Source organism: Solanum stenotomum, chromosome 4, assembly GCF_019186545.1.
Source record: "Solanum stenotomum isolate F172 chromosome 4, ASM1918654v1, whole genome shotgun sequence".
Taxonomy (NCBI): domain Eukaryota; kingdom Viridiplantae; phylum Streptophyta; class Magnoliopsida; order Solanales; family Solanaceae; genus Solanum; species Solanum stenotomum.
Window position 1 is genome coordinate 63991795 of NC_064285.1, and position 24090 is coordinate 64015884.

Here is a 24090-nt window from a genome sequence, read left to right on the forward strand (position 1 = left end):
GAAAAAAAAAATTAAATATGTTGTTGCAAGGATTAATTATAGGAGTAGGGAGAAAATTTATTTTATTCCTTTTTTTCTTGATTTTTTTTTTTTGTTCACCAAATAGTAGTACTACTAACTAACCAATCAAGTAGGTCATCATCATGCCTTGTCTTTTTATTTTGCCCAAAATTTCTTGGATTTTCGGCATGTTTATGTTAGGATTATTATTACATAGTGACTCAATTTAGTAGATTTTCCATCATTTTCCCACTCTTATGTATATGTGTATGTAATGTATGTATATGGGCTCAAGCCATAGTACAATTTTGTAAAATTCTCATCTATATCCTTCTTTTTCTTGAATGGTAGTTTGTGTTGCATCTCTTTTTTTAAAAAAATTAATTAAAAAGAAAATATAAGATTCGATTAATCAGTGGCAAATGTAGAGTAGACGTAAAAGATTTGGTCATATTTACATTGTCTAATTTTGGATTGTGAATCTACAATGTTGTATATATAGAAGAATCAATTAATTAGTCAGATCCTAGAATCCATTGATTCTAAATCTTGAATCTGCAACACTGCAATACCGTGATTATAGATAAACAAAGAATCATACACTTTCAGAGTGAAACTTTCCTACGCGAATATAGATTTGTCGGACTTCAAAGTGACTATCGAACAACGGATGATAAGCCAAAAACAAAAGGACCAACAAAACTAAAACTTTTGAGACAATGGTATAATTGCCACTTGTTACTTTGGATGGTGCAAGAATGAAAAGAGGATCAAATAAATTTTAGTTTATGTAGTTTACCAATAGATTGGTAAAATCAATACAAAAATTGGGCATTGAATCACGCTAATGAGCCCATTGTTGCCGCAACTATAGTCCCAACAAGCACACATTGGATTTTGGACCAAATGTGAAAAAACATAAACACTACTTTTAAGAAAATTCAATACTATAAACAATTGAGGGGCAATAGAGAAAATCTTCTTTTTTCAAGAAATGTTATATTGTTTTGACATAGTTGAACTTTTAAGCACATCCAAAATCACATAGAATGTGACTTCATTAAAACATTAACGATTCTCTGTGACTGATATCTCAACTCTCGAATGAATTGTCAAATATTTGAAAGGAAGTTGCGCCTAAAGTTATCAAATTATTGAAGACTCATTTATTTGAGTGTAACATCAGAAAATAAATTAATTAATTTCTACAAAAAATGTAAAAAAGGTGCAGAAGGAAAATGAATATCATTAATTTGTATTTTCTTAAATAGAGTATTGGTTATTAGTAGTACACCATATTCAATTATGAATTTTCCACTTAGGTTTACTCCCTAATAATTAAGGGTATATAACATTAATGATTAATGAACAATTTCAATTATTTGATACTGACATGTACTAATGATAAAGAGTTACTAGTACTACTACTATAATTTGTTGAAGTGTCTTTCAGACTATAGTAGTAGAGGAGATTTATGTCTATTTACTTTACAAAGTCCATGAATTTATTGCAACAAAAAAAATACAAATTATTATTGCAATGTGTAAAGTTAGAGTTTGCTTTAAGTTTGCTTTGCAAAGTACATTCTTGGAAGTTGAGGTACCCCTTTTCAATAACTTAGAAAAGGGTATGCATCGCGTAATCTAATTCTCACGACCCAGATCGTCGTGATTGACACCAACACTAACTCTCCGGTAAGAGAACCATTAATACTAATTAGCTAACCAAGAACTACACAACTAAATCAAACTAAGGCATTTAAAGATACGGAAGCATGTTTCAATGACCAAAAGAAATACGGAGTTCCCATAAACTCCAAAGATTTAAATAAACTAGCCAAAATAATGCGGAGGAATAACCACTAGAACTTGAAAGTCATTGTACCAAAACTCTACTAACGACAAGTCTAAGAATACAAGGGGTACAACCCCGATACTAAACAACACCTTAAACAAATAGTCTGAGTCCGAAAATAGTGGACTTAAACGAAAAGAGAACTCATGGCAGCCCAGAAGAACTGGCTCACCCTTGAATTCGATTGATCACTGATCTTCTAAGCGAGGTCTGTCAATAGCCACCTGAAGATGTCATGTACTCAACAAAGAACAAGCAACTGCAGTATCAGTACACAACTACAATGTACTTGTAGGATCACGTGGCTATCCCAATAAGTGAAACACATGCAAGTAACCACAACATTATAAAATAGGCATATGCTGAACATATACAATATTAACCATTTTTTCAGGATCAATGTAGCATTTTTCACGTTCTCAATATTACACATTGGTTATCATTTTAGAGCAACATACAATCTTCCAAAATCAATCATCATTAGATATGAACGTAATCATCACAAGTAGATACACAACACAATTCAATGGTCCTCTCATGGAACCCATATCTAAACTCTTAGTGTACCGGTACGTGGTACCCGTTCCAAGTTAGTGTGTCGGATCGTGACACTTGTTTCAATGTTTATGTCGGTACGTGGCAACCGATCCGAGTTAGTGTGTCGGATCATGACACTCGTTCCAATGTTTATGCCGGTACATGTCAACCGATCCCAATTAGCATGTCGAAACGTAACACCCGATCCATTCAACAAGCCACAATCACAATGTACATTCTCATAATCATACAATCAAGAGTTGATTTATGGCATACAATTCTTCATTCATATTCATTTACAATTAAGGTTATCAATAATGCAACATTTTCATACATACATGCATTATAATAGAGTAATTACTAACATACATCACACTAACATGAAATCACAACCATCACCTACCTTGAACGAAACTTGAATCCTCCTAAGAAACTTGATTCTTCCCTTTTTGGATTCTTTCTGTTTGTTCTTGGTCTACAAACAATCAATATAACACGAAAATCAATAAACGATGCCTAATTACCTGGATTACAATCAATTCTATCAACCCTAGATCAAACTCATGATCCCAATATCCAAATTAGGGTTTTTTCCACCATAAATCCAGATCAAAACCCTCCGCCATCGATAATTACCCAAGAAACTACGTTCTACGGATCGAAATACGGATTAGGGGAGTTAAATCCTTACTTTAGTATTAGAAAAGGTGGAAAACTGTCAAGACCTTGCCCTGGGTCGTTCCTTAGCTCTCAGAGTCGAAAAGTGTATAATAAAATGATTTTGGGATTTATTTCCTACTTAAACCGTGACTGTCCCGCTACGGAGGCCTCGAACCCGCCACTGCGGCTTGCACGAAACCAGTGAGCAAATTTAAGGATTCCAAACCCCCATTCACAACACACATTCATCCCATGACACTCCAAAAATACATGTTCACGCTAAGATCAATTTTGGGAGTTCTACTTGCCCGAATTCAATTTCGTAAAGTCATACGGACTCCTTAAAGTCTTAGTTATCTACTCATGAAATCAAATTCCTTATTAAATCACCCAATCGTTACCAGATTTCCCTAGACTCACATGACTCCGATTTCGTCCAAATCTGGACTAGGCTAGGAATTCTCAAGTTACTACCAAAAAAATTTTTGACCCAAAATTTTTCCCCGTTGGCTTTTCCATAACGACAGAAATCAACTCGTTACACTAATGGTCGATGAAATATGTGTAAATTTTAAAGTTTAGAGTTTGAATTTAAGTGAAGACAAATACATACCGAGTGATCTCTTTTTACTCCCTCTGTCCCTAATTACTCGTCCACTTTTCAATTGTCACACCTATTAAGAAAACAATTATTGACATAGTGAGTTTACCATTTTACCTCTATTAATTATGAAGTGGATGAACTAAAAACTTAAGTTTTCAAAAAGTTTTACCTTTTTCAAAATAATTAATTGAGGGTATAATAGGTAAAGAAAATTGTCCTTTTTTGATTTGTCAAAATGGAAAAATAATTAGGGACAACTAAAAGAGGAAAAATGGACAAGTAATTAGGGACAGAGGGAGTATTTATCTTTTTTTTTTTTTACATGTAGACTTACAAAGTATTTTGTGCTAGTGAGAGATGACAATTATTTCTTTCATCTTATTTTAACTATCGTTTTGACTCTTTTCACATTCATAAAGAAAAATAATAAATAAAAGTAGTGATTTTACTAAGTTGTCCATATTTAATAAAGGTAGATTGATATTTTTTTCCTCTAAATATTCTACATACTTCTTTGATATTAAGAATATAATTGAAAATAATTATCTTAAAATTCTAAAATAACAATCTGATAAATTAATCAAAATACGTACAAACTGATCTATAAACATTGTAAATGTGAAAAGTAAAGAACATTTTCAATACCCCAAAAATATGTTTTTAGTGAGGGGTTGTTTATATCTAAGCATGCATAAAAAAACTTTTTAGGGCTTTGTAATTTTGCATTTAGCAAAGATCAAAAGCAACAAAATTCCCTTTTTGTATTACTTTTTGGCTTTCTCTAAATTAATCCTTCTCATCATGCTCTAAGAATTTTGTTAGTCCCCATGAAATTGCATGTTCTTGGGACTTGGTAAAACACTACACAATTAATTATATTAATCTCTGTTACTAGCTCATTCATTTCTTTTTTTAAAAAAAAATAATTATAATTTGTCTTATAGGGTTTTGTTAATAGGAACCAAAGCATGCCTTGAGGCATGTGTAACCTTCCATAATTGTTTCCTTTAATAAATTCTAATTGTGAAATGTGAATTTAAAAATAATAATTATTTTCTCAAAATATTTGTTATTTTAGAGATTGAAAGTAAAATTAATTATTTTTCTTATTTTATCCTTAATTATAATTGCTCTTAAAGACTAAAAATATTTCAATTATAGCACATAAATGGAATAAATATTAAATGAAGAGAGTCAAACACTGCTCCTAATTAATGCTTTTGTAAAGAGCGTATAAATGAAAAACACGATAAGTATTTTGAAAAAACGACAGAAATAACATGCATACTGAGTGTAATCTCATAAGGGTATGGAGATTGAGTGTATGCAATCTTATGTCTACCACATAGAGATAAATATTCCATCTGTCCCTAATTACTTGTCCACTTTTCAATTGACACTCCTATTAAGAAAACACTTAATGACATAGTGAATTTACCATTTTACCCCTATTAGTTATGAAGTGGATGAAAAGTTCTACATTTTTCAAAGTAATTAATCATTTAATTGAGGGTATAATAGGTAAAAAAATATTGCCCTTTCTTAATTTGTCAAAATTGACAAGTAAATAGGGACAACTATAAAAGGAAAAGTGGACAAGTAATTAGGGACATAGAGAGTATATCATTTTTGATAAGGCTCAAGAAAAGCAATAAATATTTTGAGACGGAGAAAATAATTGTGAATTCCTAAACACAACCCTTTGTATAGTATTGTTTATAGTCTGTATTTAGGCAGCACAATGTTTCATAATAATGTCACTTAATTAGCATTTTATTACTGCGTCGTTAGCCTCGAGTTATGTGCTAGGAAGAATCATAGCCACCTGAATTTTTAATATTTTATTTAGATAGTAATAATTTTAATAATTTTTATTATGCATCTAGTTTGCACGCCCTTTAATTTATAATTATGTACATTATACTCCATATCAATTTGCCATATTCACCTTTAATTAATTATCAATTGTACATATTAATCAATTTTGTATAACTTGAAGTTACAAATCAAACTAATTATTATTAAAAACTACTAAATAGTTATGTACATGATACTTCATAGTCGATTTGTCATATTCATCTTTAATTAATTATTAATTGTACATTGTGTGCGCATAACTTAGGAACACACTAATCAATTTGTACAATTTGAAGTTACAAATCAAACTAATTATTATTAAAAATTACTAAATAATTATGTACATTGTACTTTATTGTGGATTTGACATATTCACCTTAAATTAATTGTACATTGTGTACGCATAACTTAGGAACAGATTAATCAATTTCATACAACTTGAAGTTACAAATTAAACTAATTATTATATTAACAAACGAAAAAATCTTTTTAGCCAGAAAATTTGGTCAGAATGATATTTTACCTAATTTATTTTACCTTTTAAAACATTTTTATCCTTTTAACTTCAATACCTTTTAACTAAAAAATGAAAAAAAGATCAGTATATTTTAAAATATAATTTTTTTATATTTCTGGCCATTTAGCACTTCCCTTAACAAACTAATAAATAATTATGTACATTCCTGATCATTTTTTTAATGTACATTATACTTCATAGTCGATTTTCCATATGCACCTTTACTTAACTATTATTGTCATCGTGTATGCTTAACTTAGGAACACATTAATCAATTTCGTACCACTTAAAGTTACAAATTATAATTAACAAACTACTAATTAATTAGATGAAGTCAATTGCTTGATTAGGTGCCTATAATTATACTGTATGCCACATGCAACAAACAGGAATTAAGCATGATTAATTATATATATATTTTTCAAAATGGACACCCTTTTCTTCATTGTCATTTTATTAATATCCTAATATTCTTAGTACTAATTAATTATTTAATTAAGAATTTAAACATAAGAGGAAACTTTGTGCTTTTTAGTAAGCACGCTTCTAAATATTGAGCTAAGTTCAATGTTCCCAACCATTACTAGAAGACAAACTAAACATTCTAATTAGTTAACTTAATTATTAAACATATATAATTCAAATTATTGTTTTGGGGATGGTTAAATAAATTGAATAAAAAAAAGAATTATTGATTTTTGTACAATAGTTTTTGACTTTTTATCGTGTGGTGAAATGATGAGAGTTCTTCACCCTTAGTCAGAATTCTCTCTCGAATTTCAAAGTCCTCAAAATGGAGATAATTTCAATAGGAAATTATGTGCTCTTTATCTAACAGTTTAAGCTTTTAGATGAGATAATCATGCAATACAACATAGTATAAACATGAGGTCATGAGTTCAAATCTCATGGAAAAAAATGGCTGATATGTGAAGAGACATATTGTACTATAGTATAATTAAGTAATTAGATATTTACTCTTTATAACAATTTAAACTTTTAGATAGGAATCGTTTTACTCTTTAGGAGCTAGGCAACCTATAATCCAAATTTTGAATTAATCAGAATAGTGAATTTTAAATATCAAATAGTTTTTAAAAAAAACTTCCAATAATCGTAGTACATTATATTCTAAATAATAGATTTGTCTAGTGAAAATAGCTTTTTAAAACTAATAGAGTATAATATAATGATTTGTTGTAGAAAGTTAATTGGCTACTTTAAATTAGTCTTAAAAGGCTTCAAGGAATGTCCAACACTGTAACTAATCAGGTAATTAGCACTGAAAAGCTTTACAATTATTAGTGCTACTAAACAAGAATTAAAAGGTTTGCACTTCTGACAACTAACTGCCAACGAGAATAAGATAAGTAGACACAAAATCATGTGAGCTAAAAAGTTAAGGATGTAGACCTTTAATATATATATTTTTTATTTTTATCTGATGTTTGATATTTAGAATTTTGATAATTTGGATCATAGCCATACAAAATCTATTAAAAGATGAAACCTTTATCCTACATACATTAAAAAAGTATACAATGGGTAAACAAAATTTTCGTACGTATATATTTGTTGAATTATCTTGAATTTGAGATTCCTGATAAAAGAGAAAAAACATTATATTGCTCCCATTACAATTCTTGATTGTTTTTATTTTTTGTATATATCTTGAAAAAAGAATCCAAAATATCATAGAGTTGACAATGTATGACAACAAGAACATATATATATATTATACTTTTCTAAAACATACTCTGCAAATTTGTATAGCCAAAGGAACTAAGCCAGCTCATTTAATGGATATTTTTTTTAGGATTTTGTAGATAGCAGAGATCCCAAGTAAATGGTTACTTAAGATCTGGGGTTATTATTATTATTATTAATAATAATAATAATAATAATAATAATAATAATAACAACTTATTATTATTATTGTCATAATTCATAAATAATAAATGTCTCCTATTTAAGCATTCATGCCAGAGAAAATAAGTTGGCTTGTGTCTGCCAAATGTTAATGTTCTTGTCTGTGACAAAGGGGCAAAGGGCCATAATTCTTTAATTATTTTTAATTATTGAGGAATAATCATTCTTAGTTACTTCCTATGGTTCAAAATTGTATTGTTTAGATTCTGATATACAGTAAAATCTCTCTATAATAATATTATTTGTTTCGTATTTTTTTTATTGCCATAGTGAAATGATATCACAGAGAACCATAGTATAACGTAATATAAAAAATCAATTCAATAAAAAACATAATTGTTATAGCATAATATTCTTATAGAGAAATCTGATGGTATACATTAATGACATTAATAATCAGAAAAAACAAGAGAGTCACTTAGTTGATCTTTAGTATATCTTCCCTTGCCCTATCATTACTTCTCCTTATTAATAAGATAAGAAATATATCTTTTCTGCAATCCTTTTCTTTTGCCAGATGGAAACTAAATAATAAATATTAGCACTCTCTTTTGGGGGGTAAGATTTGATAAAGACTAATTAAACATATCGAATTCAAGTTAAATATGAAATTTTTTCGACATAATTCAGAATTAGTTTGGTAAAAAAACAGGTATTGACCAAAAACTGAAAAGGAAAAAAAACAAGACCGAACCATTCCAAGAATATTGACATATTTTTGCCATGATGTTGCATTATTTTTTGTCCTAAATAATGATGGCTATATAAATATAATTTCAAAAAATTTTATTGGCCTCTCTTCTGCATTTATATTATTTTGTTCTTGTAATTTAATGTTTGCTCAAATTAAAGGCATAGGTATCATGTGACATTGAGGTGGGCTAAAAATGCAATGTACCTATGCTATTTATGTAATTTAATTTATTGCATTGACATTGACAATAATTAAAGAGAAAATGACTTGCCAAATTCTGAAAAAAACTATAAAGAAGATGAAAGCTATCTCATGTTGTCATATGGCAATTGTAAATGTCACATGTCCTAAGTGGTGTTGTGTGTGAAATTGGGGACCAAATTGAGTATTGTCATAATATGTCACAAGATGACAAGAGATAATGTAATTAATCACTTAATTTTTTTTATTTTACCCCAACTTAATTTTCCAAAAAAATAATTATAATATTTTTAGCTTACTTTCGATATAACTCAAATTTTCAATTTATTGATTGAGTTCGAATTTGTAGCGTATGATTTATGTCTGATAGAGTCGTTAACCTCTAGACAAATGATTAAGAGTCGTTAACCTCTGTTGTCTTTATTTTGTTTACCCACTTAAATTCAAAATATAAAAATAAAAACTAGTAGTGTTTTTACTTACTTTTAATATAGCTCAAACTTTCAACTTATTGATCGAGTACGAATTTCATAAATTGAAATTCTTATTATTATATTATTAACTTGTCAACTCGATCACTTACCTTATTTCTCGTTTAAGAAAGTCGTTAGGCTCTAGACAAACTATTGAGAAGCTTCAACAATCTGGATCAGACAATTAATCCAAATAAACCATTTTCTTTACTCTCTACTTATCTTTTTAAAAAACAATTAGCAGTGTTTTTCACTTACTTTCGATATAGCTCAAATCATCAACTTATCAATCAAGTTCAAATTCTCATTATTATATTCTTGATTCACCAGCTAAGATCCCTTATCTCATTTACCATTTTCTTAACGTGTGATTCATGCCTGATCCTCTTAGATCGCTTCTCACCTAAATTATTGGCGCTTTATAACCGTTTGTCTAGAATGAAATGAATATAGAGATATAGACTCTCCCCTATCAATTTTAACATATTCTTATTTTTTAAAAATAATTATTTTATGATATTTTTTAAATCTTAATTTATTCATATAAGACAATAATTTAGGTGATGGAGGTCTAAAATCCCAACCTAGACTCATTTACTACTCTCCTACTTTCTTCCTGTGAGATAGGAAGCATAATCACATGGGAGTAGCAATCATCAAAGATGCTAAAAAGACAATGGCAGAGGATTTGGTGGAACCACTTTTTTATAAATGTGCAACTCATTTGTAGGTTTCTTTCTTAAGTATCTTTATCAATCTTTAATATAATAAATCTAAATCAATAATTTTTTCTGCTCCCCATATCAAAAAATTTAATGCCCTCTGACCTTGGATTGATACTTTGGAATTTTGTGGATTATTTTTTATTTAGTTTGATGGTTTATTGGATACAGTTTTTCCACTTAATTAAAATAGGAATCAGATTGCGTACATACTATGTTCTTCGTATCTACTTATTGAGATTGCATTGCATATACTGTTATTCTATTCAAGGGAGACTTGCACCAATGAAAAGGCTATTTAACATGAGTATTATTAATCCCCCACTCATGAATAATCAAGTGTGTCATTTTGGTAACATGAATTAATAAACTAATTTTAAATTAACTCAGTGTGAATAAGATGTTTTTTGTTGGTTAAGTTTGGTTTTCTCGAGTAAGCCGTTATCTCCTCTATAAGCGAGAAGAGAATAAACATCATAGCTCAATGTACGACAATCTAAGCATTTCACCACAGAACTTATCTGCGAATATGATCATATTTACCTTTACAAGACAAATCTAGAATTGGTAAAATTTACCAATTTCGACTATATATTGAAATTGTTAACCACATTGAATGGGATAAACACAATAAGGTAATAAGAAAATGAAAGTTTTTTTTGTTTTTTAGCTATGAATACTTGAATTGAATGCACAAGCAATTACATGGTCTCTTCATTATACAACAAGGTACTAATGGGCCAAATTCTGCTATTGGGCTTTTAATTACACTTGATGATTCTAATGGAAGCCCAATAGCTACCTATTGGACTCTTTTAAGCCCACACAAGTAAATGTGGTGCCTAGCCCGATCCATCTTACTTATAAATTTCAATATTACTAAACTTATATACACCTGATGTATACACAAAACCCGGTTAAAGTAACTCTAGTACCAACATTGTCACAAATCAAGGTGAGTTCGCATCAAATTGTATCCTGTTACAAAAAATACAATCGTAGTCGAATTAGGAGATAAATGAAAGAATTTGTGTTTTATTTATATAATCGACATCCCAATAAGACATATATATTGTTAGAGAAATGACACATTTATTTATTTATAATCTGCAATATAAACTGATTTTACAAAAAACTTCATTTATAGTGATCAAATTTGCCACTTTCACAATTTATAATCTGCAATATAAACTGATTTTACAAAAAACTTCATTTATAGTGATCAAATTTGCCACTTTTAGTACATATTTTCACTAAAAGAAGAAATAAATATAAATTGGGCTGTGCCTAAGAAATATAAATTGGGCTCTGCTTCATCTGGATTGGGCTATAATCATAATAGGCCCAAGGAAAAAAATTCTATATTTAGGTTTGGCTCATTCACAAATAGCCAATTTGGACCACCATTTAAGCTATAACCATTGTCTAAAAATTTACCACTTTATATATTAGGAACCTAATTCAAACATACGTGATTGAAGTTTATATTCAATATCATTTCTTAAATTATCAATATATAAAAAATTACAATTCATAGACCTTTTTGATATTAAATTAGTTTAGCTCATTAATAAAATCGACTTTTCAAAACGAAAAAAATGACAAGTATTTTAAAAAAGAAAAGAGCAATATTTTTCAGTTCCAATCAAATATTTGTCTAAAATCAACATAAGTTATAGTGATATGATTCAGAATCCTCCCAACCTTAACTAAATCTTGTTAGATAATGTTGCTTTTACAAATGAAATGTGCAATCTGTGAAGTCAAATTTAATTGAACATCCCAGTATAAATATATATAATATTGAGTGGAAAATAAAAAAAAAAAAGAAAAAGTAGTTGAATGTGAAGGTAAAATTAAGTTGAGATCCAAATTTACAGGCTAATTTATTTGAAGTAAAAAAATAAAAATTAAAAATTAGGGGCAATTAATTATTAACTGAAATAATTTCCTATAAACGTTGCGACAAAAATAAAATAAAATCTCTTCGTCTTTGTAATCTCCGGCTCTCCATTTTTCTTCCAGAGATTCAGGTAAGAACACCATCATAAAGCCCTAATTTTTCTCCAGCTTTCGTCGATTTTTTTGTTTTTTTTTTTTAAATTATGCAAATGCAATTTGTTTTCGTCTTTCTTTGTTAAATTTGTTTAGATTATTGCTTGTGGTTTGAGATTGATTTTCAATTTGCTTGTTTTTTGCTAATATGGTTAGATTTTGTTAGCTACTAATTCACTGTAATTGCAATATTGGGAAAAGCTGCCCTCCAAGAATTGAGCAATTGAGGTCTAGAGTAGATGGGCATTTAGTGAAGAGAGGGAGTAGGGAAAGGGGAATCGAACACTCATCCAACAAGGTGGGAGTTGAGCTAGAGCTGTAGATGGGCACTTAGTGAAGAGAGGGGCAGGAAAAGGGGAGTCGAACACTCATCCGACAAGGTGGGAGTTCAGGTAGCCAATCAACTGAGCTACTAAGATTACCCATATGAGAAAAATCTCCTTTTTAGCCTAGCAATAACTTCCGCACCAGTATTTAGTTATATTGTATTTGAATGGATGGTTAGGTACCCTTTTGTTTTAACCCAAGAGTGTATTAGAAACAATCTCTCTATCTTCTTGAGGCAGGGATAAGGCTGTGTACGCACCATACTCCTTAGACCTCATTTGTGGAATATCCTTTTGTTTTAACTCAAGAGTGTATCGGAAATAGTTTCTCTATCTTCTTGAGGCAGGGGTAAGGCCGTGTACGCACCATACTCCTTAGACCTCATTTATGGAATTATTACACTGGTTATGTTGTTGGCTCAACGATGCTTTATAGTTTGTGAAGAGAGTAGTTATGTAAGTAAAGATTTTTGTTCTATTTTTTTTTTTCCTTTTCTGTTTGAAATGATGTTTGGAATTCTGGAATTTTTATTTGGTCATTTAGTTTTAAATGTTTGGAAACCATTGATTTTAAAGGTTGAGGCTTTTAGCCAGGTGAGGAAAGGGGGGAATGGTTGGAGAGGGCAGTAGGTGCACGTTTGTCTAAATTTTATTTACTCAACTATTTTAAGATAATCTTTTGTAAAATGTGACTAATGGTAGCAAAGATGCATGTCAATGATAGTTTTTTTTTTTTTGGGAGAATGTAACAAGTATATAATAATAATAAGCACTAGGGCAGTGCCAAAACCGTATTTACATAGAGGAAGAAGATCATAACCAACTATTACACATCAAAACAATTACAAGGTACCTATCAAATTTGTTAAAGAATCTTCCTCCTCTGCTAGACATTCTTTGCACAAAAAATGAAACAGAAGAGAGCACTTTATCTTGATATTCTGTAAACAACTGTTGCTGTCTTCAAAAACTCTAGAATTCCTCTCCTTCTGTATTGTCCACCATATATAGTACAAGCATGAACCAATCTTCACCATTTCTTCTGTCTAACTATGCCTCCGATACTATTCCAACTCTTAAGTAGGTCACAGGTGTTGGCTGGCATACACCATTTGAGTCTAACAATATATAGGAAAGTTGCCACAGTTGGTCAGTGAAAGAACAATGAAGAAACAAACGGTTATTGGTTTCTGTATTTGAGCCACAAAGAGAGCACCTAGAGCAAAACTGGAAACCTTTTCTTTTTAAATTCTCTTTAGTCAAACAAGCCTCTCTTGTCACCATCCAAGAGAAACATAAGACCTTTGTAGGGGCTTTAACTTTCCAGATATATCTCCAAGGCCAGTTTGCAATCTGCTGGTCTGAATTATTGGCTGAAAGATAAGCAGATTTGACTGAAAAGACCCCATCCCGATGTGACCTCCACTGTAGTTTATCCTCTCTATCTGGAAGACCATTGAATTCTTCCAATGTCTTAAAGAATTCCACTTCTCGTGATTCCCGATCATTTAGAGCCCTCCTGAATGTGATACTCCACCCTTGCTGCCCCCTAAATATGTCCAGTCTTGCATCAGGAGCTGTTGCAATGCTAAGTCAGTGACAGTTTATACTGATAATTGCTGAGTAATTATAGTTCTAAGTTCAAACTTTCAGATGCCTTTATATGCAAAGCTGATTTTTGGTGTTTGCAGGTGCCATTGTTTGATAAAAATTAGCGGACAATATAGTGGAAGCAGTATGAGTTTCACTGGGGCTTCCATGGGTTCTGGTTAGTTTTATAGTTTGTTTTCGTGTCTTATGGCCAGTGCAGATTGTACTGTTTTGTTTTCTTCAATGGTATCCCAAGGTCGCCTTCCCAAAATGCAACTAAATAACAGAATCTAGCTTTCTGTTTCTGAGCCAGTCTTGTTGGAATACTTCGTCTCCTATTATTCTCTCAGGGTGTCAATAATGAAAGATGCTGAATGAAAAAAATATGGCTTCACAATACATTTTTTAAAAAAAAGAAAGGAAAGGTTTTGGTTCTAACGGCATGACCAAACTCTTAAATATTCTTACAGTGCATTTTTACTAATTTGCATATATAATGGTAAGCAAAGAAAAGTTTGTGAACTATTGTGTCTTCATCATGGAGATCACAAAAAGTATAGAAATGAGACTGAATAACAGGGAAAAGTATTTGTGTCTATATCCCTTGACTCACTAGTTCGTTTCAAAGTTTCTTTTCTTTTCCTTTTTCAAGTTGGCGCATTTATTACTCATCAAAGGAAAAAGAGTGTTATTGATCATCTGAAGATGTACCAGTAACGTGCTATTTTTGTCTCCTTCAATAGTTCTAATACTAGTAACCCTTCATGTGCATCTATTACAGTCGCCGGAACTGCTCGAAGGGCATTTGAGTTTGGACAAACTTATGTGGTGAAGCCCAAAGGTAAACACCAGGCAACCATTGTCTGGCTGCATGGCCTTGGGGACAATGGTTCGAGGTAAGCTTGTAACACTTTCCTTTTACCTCTTGCTTCTTTGTTAAGATCCGTTTGTTTCAGTATATATCTGTCTCTCAGTGATTTGCTTGGATGATGTTGGATCAGGAAAGTTTTAGCATTTATTTTTTTTTGAAACTGGTAAGGTTGAAAGGTTTAGCATTATTCAACAACAAAATACGTCTAAATATTCACTACCTCAGTACCTCCTATACGTCGTGTTAGTTGCATTGTTCTACCATAGCGACCGAGAAAGAATTCTTAAATTACCTATCATCAGAGAGATATGTACTGTCAAAGATGTTTAAAATTATGATAAGCATTCATTTAAGTTAATAGTTTGCAAATATATTTAGTCCAATCTAAAAAAAAGTATTTTTGTTACTTTTAGTTTTTGAAGAGATAGAATACTAACCAAAATAATTGATATACAAAGATTGACTTTATGTAGGTAAAGACATAGATGTGCTGAAATCCTTCTTAGAGTAGTCTGCTTTAATATGACAGGTAATTTTTTTAGGATAATAACTTGGGATATAGATGAGGAAAGAACTTTAGAAAAAATCAACTTGTCAAGAGAATACTGTTAATCATGCCAGTTTTCTGTCTGGTAAGACTCACTTATCAATGTTCTACTTGGAAAAACTTGCTATCTAAATTGCCACATAGGTCAATAACTGCCTTCTCCTATTTCCTACAGTAAGTCAGTAACAGCAACCCAGTATACCAGAATTTTTTTAGACTAATTACCTGTATATAATAGCAAGATAAAGAGCGAAAAAAAGAAGAAGCAGCAAAATACGTTTCACTGAAACCAAACTGTATAAGGAGACTAACCTGAAAACCATAACTGACCTCAGGCATAGAGTTCCCTTAATAGCAGTGTTAATTTTAAAGTTATGATTTTTGACTGCTAGATACTTTTTAATCAATATATCCATTACTTACGTGTTCAAAAGAAATATTGAAGTTATGATTTTGTCCCCCGAACTTTGGTCTAGTGGTAAGAGTGCGACACGTGGTTAGATGCATGTTATGGGTTCGAACCTTGCTATAGACAAAAGCATGGTGTTTAAGTGGAGAAGTGTAGAGGGGTTGACCCATTATCCATTGAATTTTGAACCGTGAGACACTAGCCCTCAGGGTTCTCGGTTAACATAAAGAAAATGTTGAAATTATGACCTAAGTTGCACGGACTCTTCACTTTCGGTGCTGCTCCCGTGTTGACACGACATGGATATGGGATCCATACCGGATATGGTAAATCGATTTTGGGTAATTTTGACCAAAATCAATTGAGAAATTTGAGACAGATACAATGATATCTGAAATCAAAATAAAAGCTAGGTGAAATCATTATTTAGGCGTGTTTTTTTTATTGTTAAAAGATATTTGTATTAAAAATTTCGCAACCAGAAGTTGCTTTAAAGATATTTCCAAGTCAATATCACTGTTGAATGTGCAATGAACTCAAGAAGTCTATCATGACCTCTATATATCATTTGTAATAGCCATGTTACACCAAAAAAAATGTGAGATGCATTTGTACTTAATAATAATTACAGATTCAAACTTGCTCTCAAAAATTTGTGCATTCCTTCCTTCCAAATAGTCTACCATAATTTAGGCATATTTTTATAATTCTAGTTTTTTAGTTATTTGAATTATTTTTAGCCAAATCCCTGCACCTGTAGGGTGAGTTGAAAGAAGCAGTCGATGCAAATGCTGTAAATGGTGATCTCAATGTGTTGAAGTGAGCTAGAAGAAGACAAGATTTTTGAACATTCTATTGTTGTTTTATTAATTGATCAAAGTATTTATTTATAAAACTCAAGATACAGTTTGCTATGCTTACACACTTATGGTTTTCATCTATGGTGTTTTCATTTGTTCATTTTCATTCCAAAAATGCTGCCACAAACTGCTACATGTTTTTAAGTGACCTGGAAACTGTCATTTATTGGGTTAGGGAGCATTGAGGATGAAATATTCCATGCAAAAGTGAGGATGAGGTTTTGAAATTCATCAATCTTCCAATCATATAAGTTTCCTCTGAAGGACAAGGCTCAAAAAGTTCCACTGTCTTGTATCTACGAACCTGGTAGATTATTGTATTTTTTGACTCATATGCTAAAGATAGTTCAGGTTGTCTCACTCAGCATATATCTCTGCACCAGTTCCACTTCCTACTTCACACTTAAAAGTTTCATGGAACTTCCTACACCTTCATGTAGTCCTCCATAATCCACATCCACAAGGCAACATAATAGTTTCATTCCTTCACCCCTTCATGGATGAGGTGCGTAGCTTTGAGTAGTGCTGTCCTCCAAAAAGCCTATGCTATTGTTGCTGAACCTCCAAAGTGGGTTCCCTACGAGCATTTTGTTGAACAACTTGAGATCTTCGAATCCATCCATCCATAGTTTATTGAGGAAGTGTTCGTTTTCTAATTCATGAGGTGAAACTTTTTTAGCACATCCTGTGTCCGGAGGAAATTCTGTTATAGTTTCTCCAACTTTTTGGTAACGGTAGCAGGAGGTGCATCTAGTAGAGATGTAATATGTTTGGATGCATGTGGTGTGATATTGACCTGTACATCTCTGCCCCTTTTTGACAAATACCTCTTCTGGCATCCTGCTAATTTTTTCTCAATCTTTTTTATTACTGGGTTCCATATTGTGATGCTCTTAGTGGTTGGTTCTAATGTGATGCTCTTAGTGGTAAGTCCAGGTAGGCTATAGGAAGTGTCCTAATTTTAAGGATATAATTCATCATTTAATTTGAAATTTAGTCATTTTATTACTTATATGTTAGCTTTAGGATAAGTATGATTGCATTCTTTTATATTAAGTATCTCAGTTTTATTGAAATATATCTAGCAATGACATTGGTTGTTTCATGCTAAGTTTATGGTTGATTGAATCCTTTTCTTTTGTTGCAATGAAAGTGAGCTATAATTCTTGAAATATTGAGTCAATTGTTTGCTATTTATGACTACACGAGTTCCTTATTTTGGATGTCAAGCTTCTCTAAATGTTCTTGCCTGCTATACACGGTGTAATATGTATGCTATATATAACTTGAGTCTCTGTGAAATAAATATCTCAAACATATTAACTAAACCTTTTATAATTTACTTTTGGTTTTCCTGGCAGCTGGTCCAGCCTCTTGGAGACCCTTCCTCTTCCCAATGTAAGGATCCAAATATTGCTTTTTGTACTTGAAAATATCTCTTGTTGACTCTTAAACATGTATATCTCATAACTTTCTGCTATTAGAATCTCTTAGTAGGCTCTGGTATATTGCTCTTTCATCTCCATGCCTTAATCTTTCGTTGTTGTGGTAGCTTAGCGTGATTTTGCTCTTTTTTGTATGCTGCAGATTAAATGGATCTGCCCAACTGCCCCCCAACGACCAATAACTTTATTTGGAGGCTTCCCTTCTACTGCCTGTAAGCTTTGTGCTTGTAGATTATGTTATTTGGAGGCTTCCCTTCTACTGCCTGTAAGCTTTGTGCTTGTAGATTATGCCCATCATTTTCCAATGTGGATGTAATTTAGAAACGAACTTTTAATCCTGGCGTGGATGTACATTGCAGGATGTGTAAATTGGATAATTCTATTAATTTGCGACTCATCTGAAAGCATTGTCCAATCCATCATTGGAATTAGTTTAAGTTGGAAGTCATGCTTTGAAACCCAGGAATAAAGAAAGCGTTATTTTTTCTCATCTTTTGTAACAGGGTTTGATGTCAATGACCTTTCTGAAAATGCTATTGACGATAACGAGGGTTTGGATGCTTCAGCAGCATATGTGGCAAGTTTGTTGGCTACAGAGCCCCCTCATAGTAAGTTTCTCCCACCTGTTATACTAACTTGTGTACCATTATTTGAATCACCAACTTCTCTAAAGTGCATGGCTTCACCCATGAAGCAATAACTCCTCGCGTCGAATAACTTCTGACACTTTAAGCGACAAAGCAATGGCTTTAACGCTATATATGATGATGCCGGACTAATAGCCCATTTGACCAAGCTCTTGGGAAGCCAAAAGTGTTCTTTTAATGCTTATTTTAATGAGTTGAGATGTTTGACCTAGCTTTTAGGAAAACAATAAGAGCTTTTGAGTAGTGGATGGCAGCTGAAAAAAGTAGTTGTTTTTGGGAAGCACTTCTGGTATCTTTACCAAGCACAAATTGTTGCTCTAATTTTGGCAAAAGTAACTTTCAAATTGATTAGCCAAACACAAATTGCTACTCTCCAAAAGTACTTTTTCAAAGAACACTTCTCAAAAGAAGTAGATTTTGATGTGACTATGTCTACTACTTGGTCAAACAGGCTATAAAGGATTTTTAGCTTGCCTTCTCCCTCTTTTTTTTTAAACTTCAAAATGTTACTCTTCATGCTGCTGAGTTTTTTAGTGTGACTATGTCTACTACTTGAACTTTAACGCACCTCATTCTGATCTGGTGTTTGTGAATATGAAATCTCCCTTTGTTTTTCTTTTCTTTTTGGTGTGCGTGTGTGTGTTTGGGGGGGGGGGGTAAAAGTTGTTTGGCTGTACCATTTAGATGTATTAACCATAATGACAGTGTCAAACACAAATACCTATCAATTTGCACAACCAGCTGGATTTCTTATTTCCTGTCCAACATCTCGGAAGTTGTTGTGTTATACGATTGTTATGCAAGAGTGAATTTCCTTATTTCTAACTTAGTTATCCCATTACCTAGTTGTTATTTAGACATCCATTAAGTTTTAGCAGTAACATCTGAAAATCATTCAAACCTTCTCTCCATTATGATCAAGGGATCTTAATAATGTATCTTTTTTATTCTTCATTATAAAAAAGAATCAAATTCTTTGCTTTGTTATTTTGTGTATTACAGTCAAACTTGGGGTTGGAGGCTTTAGCATGGGCGCAGCAACCTCCCTTTACTCTGCCACTTGCTTCGTCCGTGGGAAGTATGAGAATGGCAACTCGTACCCTGTCAATCTGAGTGCAGCTGTTGGATTAAGTGGCTGGCTTCCCTGTGCAAAGTTTGACTTCTTGCAATCTTGTCTGTAATCTCTTCAGAGACATTTATGATGTTTTTGTTTTTGTGTTGACTGCTACTATTCTGGCAGGACTCTCACTAGCAAATTAGAAGGGGTAGAGGGGGCTGTAAACCGTGCTACATCATTGCCCATTCTTCTTTGTCATGGCAAAGGTACTAAAATGCTTCATTTTCTCTTCTTTTTTTTTTTGATCAGGGATGCTTCATTTTCTCTTCTACTTGCTTTTTCTCAAAAAAAGAAGAACAAGAGTAAAATACTTCATTTTTCTGCCTAGTCAGTTTGAACATGCCCCTAAGTTTCCCTACTTTTTAAGTTGTCACTCACCCTACCTTGGGGGGGGGGGGGTTGGCTGCTTTATATTTGTTAGTGAAGTTCCTTGCCTCGTCTTCTGTCACATACTCACTTTCATGATAAGTACTGTTCATTGCCTGATCTATGCATAAATTTGAAGAATTTTCTTGTCATTTCTCTTTAATGATCTAAAAACATCTCTATATTAAAACACAAGCTGTCAAATTCTTTTGTTTCGAGGCACCTTTGTTGATCAATTGTCCCAGTTGTTCTCACCGGAAGAAGGCTGTAATTGCTCATTAGTGCAAAGCTACATGAGATGATTGGGGAATCGAGAACAAATGTTGGGCCTCTAGAGCCCACCATATTCATGAGATGAGTGTTTTAAAAATACAGTACTAAGATGGATGTGCGTTTGTACAAAATTAAACATAATCAAATGGGGTAAAGCGTTCTAGTAGCACATTAGAGGATGAAATAAGAGAAGATTACTTGAAATGATTTGGCATATTTTACTAGATCTCCACAAATTCACTAATATGTGTATGCGACAATATGATTATTAAGGTACTAACTACTAATAGGGATGATAGCATAAAATCACATGGAGGGAAATTTCTAGAAGTCCTACAATCTGTAAGAATGCAATTTGTAGTTAATAACAGAAAACAATGAAATCAAGGAAGCCATATAAGTGATACAACTGCTTAGCATTTAATAAGCTTAGTTGTAACACTTACATTTGGTTTAGCCATTCAAGGTTAGAGATATATGAAACAGTGTTCAAAATGAAATATGAGATAGATAACCCTTAATTTTGTCTTGACAATATGTTGTTTATCAGTATTGGTATGAAAGAGTTTTGAATAGAGTGGAATGGTGGATATAGAGGATTCATATAGCCGATCATCGGTGCCAAATATGAAGAGGAAGACAGTTGAATGACAAAGGTGGTGACTAATCCATATTGGGTCAGTTTATGGAGATCTATAAGAGACATGTGGGATGAGGTGAAGAACAACTACTCAAAGAAAAAAGTGATGAATGGAAGAAAGACCAAGTTTTGGAAGGATGAATGGCATGAAAAAGGCAACTTGGAAGCTTTATTTCCGGATATTTTCAATCTAGCTTTGTTCCAACAAAGATCCATAGCAGAGCTATGGACGCCACAGGGATGGAACTTTGCCTTTAGGAGGCAGCTAAATGACTGGGAAATTATGAGAGTTGCTGAATTCCTTAACACAGTGGACACCTTTAATGGGCTTCATACTGGGGAGGATAAATTATGGTGGAGTGGTAACAACAAAGGGGTATTCAAAGTTAACAAAGCTTACAAGATGATGGACCAACCTAGTAATCATAATCTAAATTGGCCATGGAAGCAAATTTGGAAAAATAGGATACCTCACAAAATATCCTGTTTCATCTGGTTATTGGCCAAAGAAGCAACTTTGACTCAGGACAATGTGATGAAGAAAGGGATAACCTTATGCTCAAGATGTTTTCTTTCTAAGGAAACATATGAGACGGTGAACTATCTGTTTCTACACTGCACTTACACCCTTAAGCTATGGAGCCATGGAGCCATGCCCAGGAAAGTCTCAGAGGCTCTGAAGAGCTGGGAGGGAGCAGGAGTACATGCTAAAAACAGAGATAGATGGAGAATTATCCCTGCTGCTATATGATGGTCAACCTGGAAAGCGAGGAATTCTAGGTGTTTTGAGAGCATAGAGAATAGTGTGCAGAAGGTTAAACTAAACTGCATTATGTTGTTATGTTTTTGGTGTAATCGGGTATATACTCAAATGAAACTGTCTCTATAGTTGATGTTCTAGACTCAATTTAGGTTCAGGGCAGTGAAATTTGCAATACATATGTATATAAGGTTTCAGTACAACCCATGTACTGGTTGTGATATAATACCAAGTTACTAAGTTAAAAAAAAAAGAAAGTAATATCTTTGATGATTGATATTTCTGATTCGGGACAAGATGGGAGTGGGCATCGTGGTGGACAAGATGCGGGAAGGGAGGTTGAGATGGTTCGGACATGTGTAGGGAGATGTGCCAATATCCCAATGAGAAGGTGTGAGAGGTTGGCCGTGGTCGGCCTGAGGAGAGGGATAGGTAGGCCAAAGAAGTCTTGGGAAGGAAGTGATTAGGCTGGACATGACGCTGCTTCAGCTTACCGGACATGACCCTTGATAGGAGGGTGTGGAGGTCGAGTATCAGAGTAGGAAGGATAGTAGGTTGCCAAGCATATTAATATCATTTATTACGTACCAGGGGTATTAGTATCATTTTTATGTTTCCTTATTCTTAGGTTTCGAGTACTACTTGGTTGTTTCTTTCACTTTGTTTATCTTAGTATCTTCCTGCTGTTAAGGCTTGTTATTACTGCTTCCTTTTCATATCTCCTTGAGGTGAGGGTCTATCGCTAACAACCTCCCTGCCCTCACAAGGTAGGGGTACACACTACCCTCACCAGACCCCACTGTGGGGCTTTAGTGGGTATGTTGTTTTTGATTGATACTTCTGATCCTTATATATAAGGAGAGACCTACAATTTAGAAAGGAAAACAACGACCTTAAGAAATTGATAGAAGGGAAATATAGAAGAATCTAAAAATTGCTTTTACTCTAGTCCTCTAGAAATTAAGTGTCTATTTGTGCATACCCAAAGTTGGAGGGCATAAATGTGAAATGAGGCCAAGTTAAAGGCCTTATTTATGTATTATGCCTATATAATATCTATAGGTTTTTCTTTGTTATTCCCTTAATAGACACAAACACAAGCACTCTCTCTCTTCCTTTTGGACTTGCAAAAAAAAAAAAAGGTGCTCTTTCAACTGATGAAACGAAGTTTTTCCTTCTTGCTATAACCATTTCCCTAGGATAGTATTTTCTTTCCAGCTCTCATCTTTTCCTTTCCAATAATATTTATGAATAGAGGTGTATTTATCAGAATTTGCATTTCTTATTTCAAATGTTTTAACGTGCAAAATAATTTTATTTTCTTTTTTCCTTTTTATTATAGACCAGGGAGGGGTGGGGGGTGGGAGTTCTATCACATGATAATCTTGCTGCTGTGCCTTTTATAGCAAGACAGTTTTTGCAAAGAGTGGTATTGGTGCTAGATCTTGATCTAATAGTCTTACATGATATATTTATGTTTGATTAACTCAGGAGATGATGTTGTTCCATATAACTATGGTGAAAAATCTTCTCAGAAGTTACGTTCATGCGGATTTCAAGATGTGGCATTCAAATCCTACACCGCGTATGTATTTCTACCTCTTCTGATACTATTCCGTCCTTGATACTAGAAATATCACTGACTCTTTGACTTGTGTTTGACAGACTTGGCCACTATACAATCCCAGAGGAGATGGATGAAGTTTGTGGTTGGCTAACTTCAAAATTGGGACTTGAGGGAAAATCATAAGTTGTACTTCTGTTGGGCAACTTTCATTGCACAAATATGGAGAATCAGCATTATCATTGTTAATGTGTTGAAAATTTGCAGAAACGCGGACTGACTGATTCACCTTCTAATATTTTGCGTCTTTACATTGTTCAGCGGTCATTTTAGGCCTACTGCTGTATTATCTAATCACAACGATAATGATGTTTTGGGTGTTTATTCTTAATACCATTTGATGAGAGATAAAATTATGTCCATTGACATGATTTATTTTGACAATTTAGTAGTATATGGAAGCTAAAAAACTCCCTGTTGCTTTGATTGAATAGCATGCAGTTATTTTTTCCAAGAGACAAGTTATCAAAACAACAGCCACAAGAAACCAACAACAACAACATTCCCAATT

The 24090-nt window shown here is 32.7% G+C and overlaps 1 protein-coding gene across 1 annotated transcript; it reads left to right on the top strand.

The window, feature by feature from the left end:
• Window positions 1–12016: 12016 nt before the first annotated feature.
• LOC125862598 (uncharacterized) lies at window positions 12017–23777 on the top strand. Its single transcript, XM_049542712.1, has 10 exons — window positions 12017–12082; window positions 14122–14198; window positions 14802–14916; window positions 18069–18105; window positions 18295–18364; window positions 18656–18760; window positions 19802–19952; window positions 20040–20122; window positions 23447–23540; window positions 23621–23777. Exons 2-10 carry the CDS (start codon window positions 14168–14170, stop codon window positions 23703–23705), a joined length of 771 nt encoding a protein of 256 aa, XP_049398669.1. The 5' UTR covers window positions 12017–12082; window positions 14122–14167; the 3' UTR covers window positions 23706–23777.
• The last annotated feature ends 313 nt before the right edge of the window (window positions 23778–24090 follow it).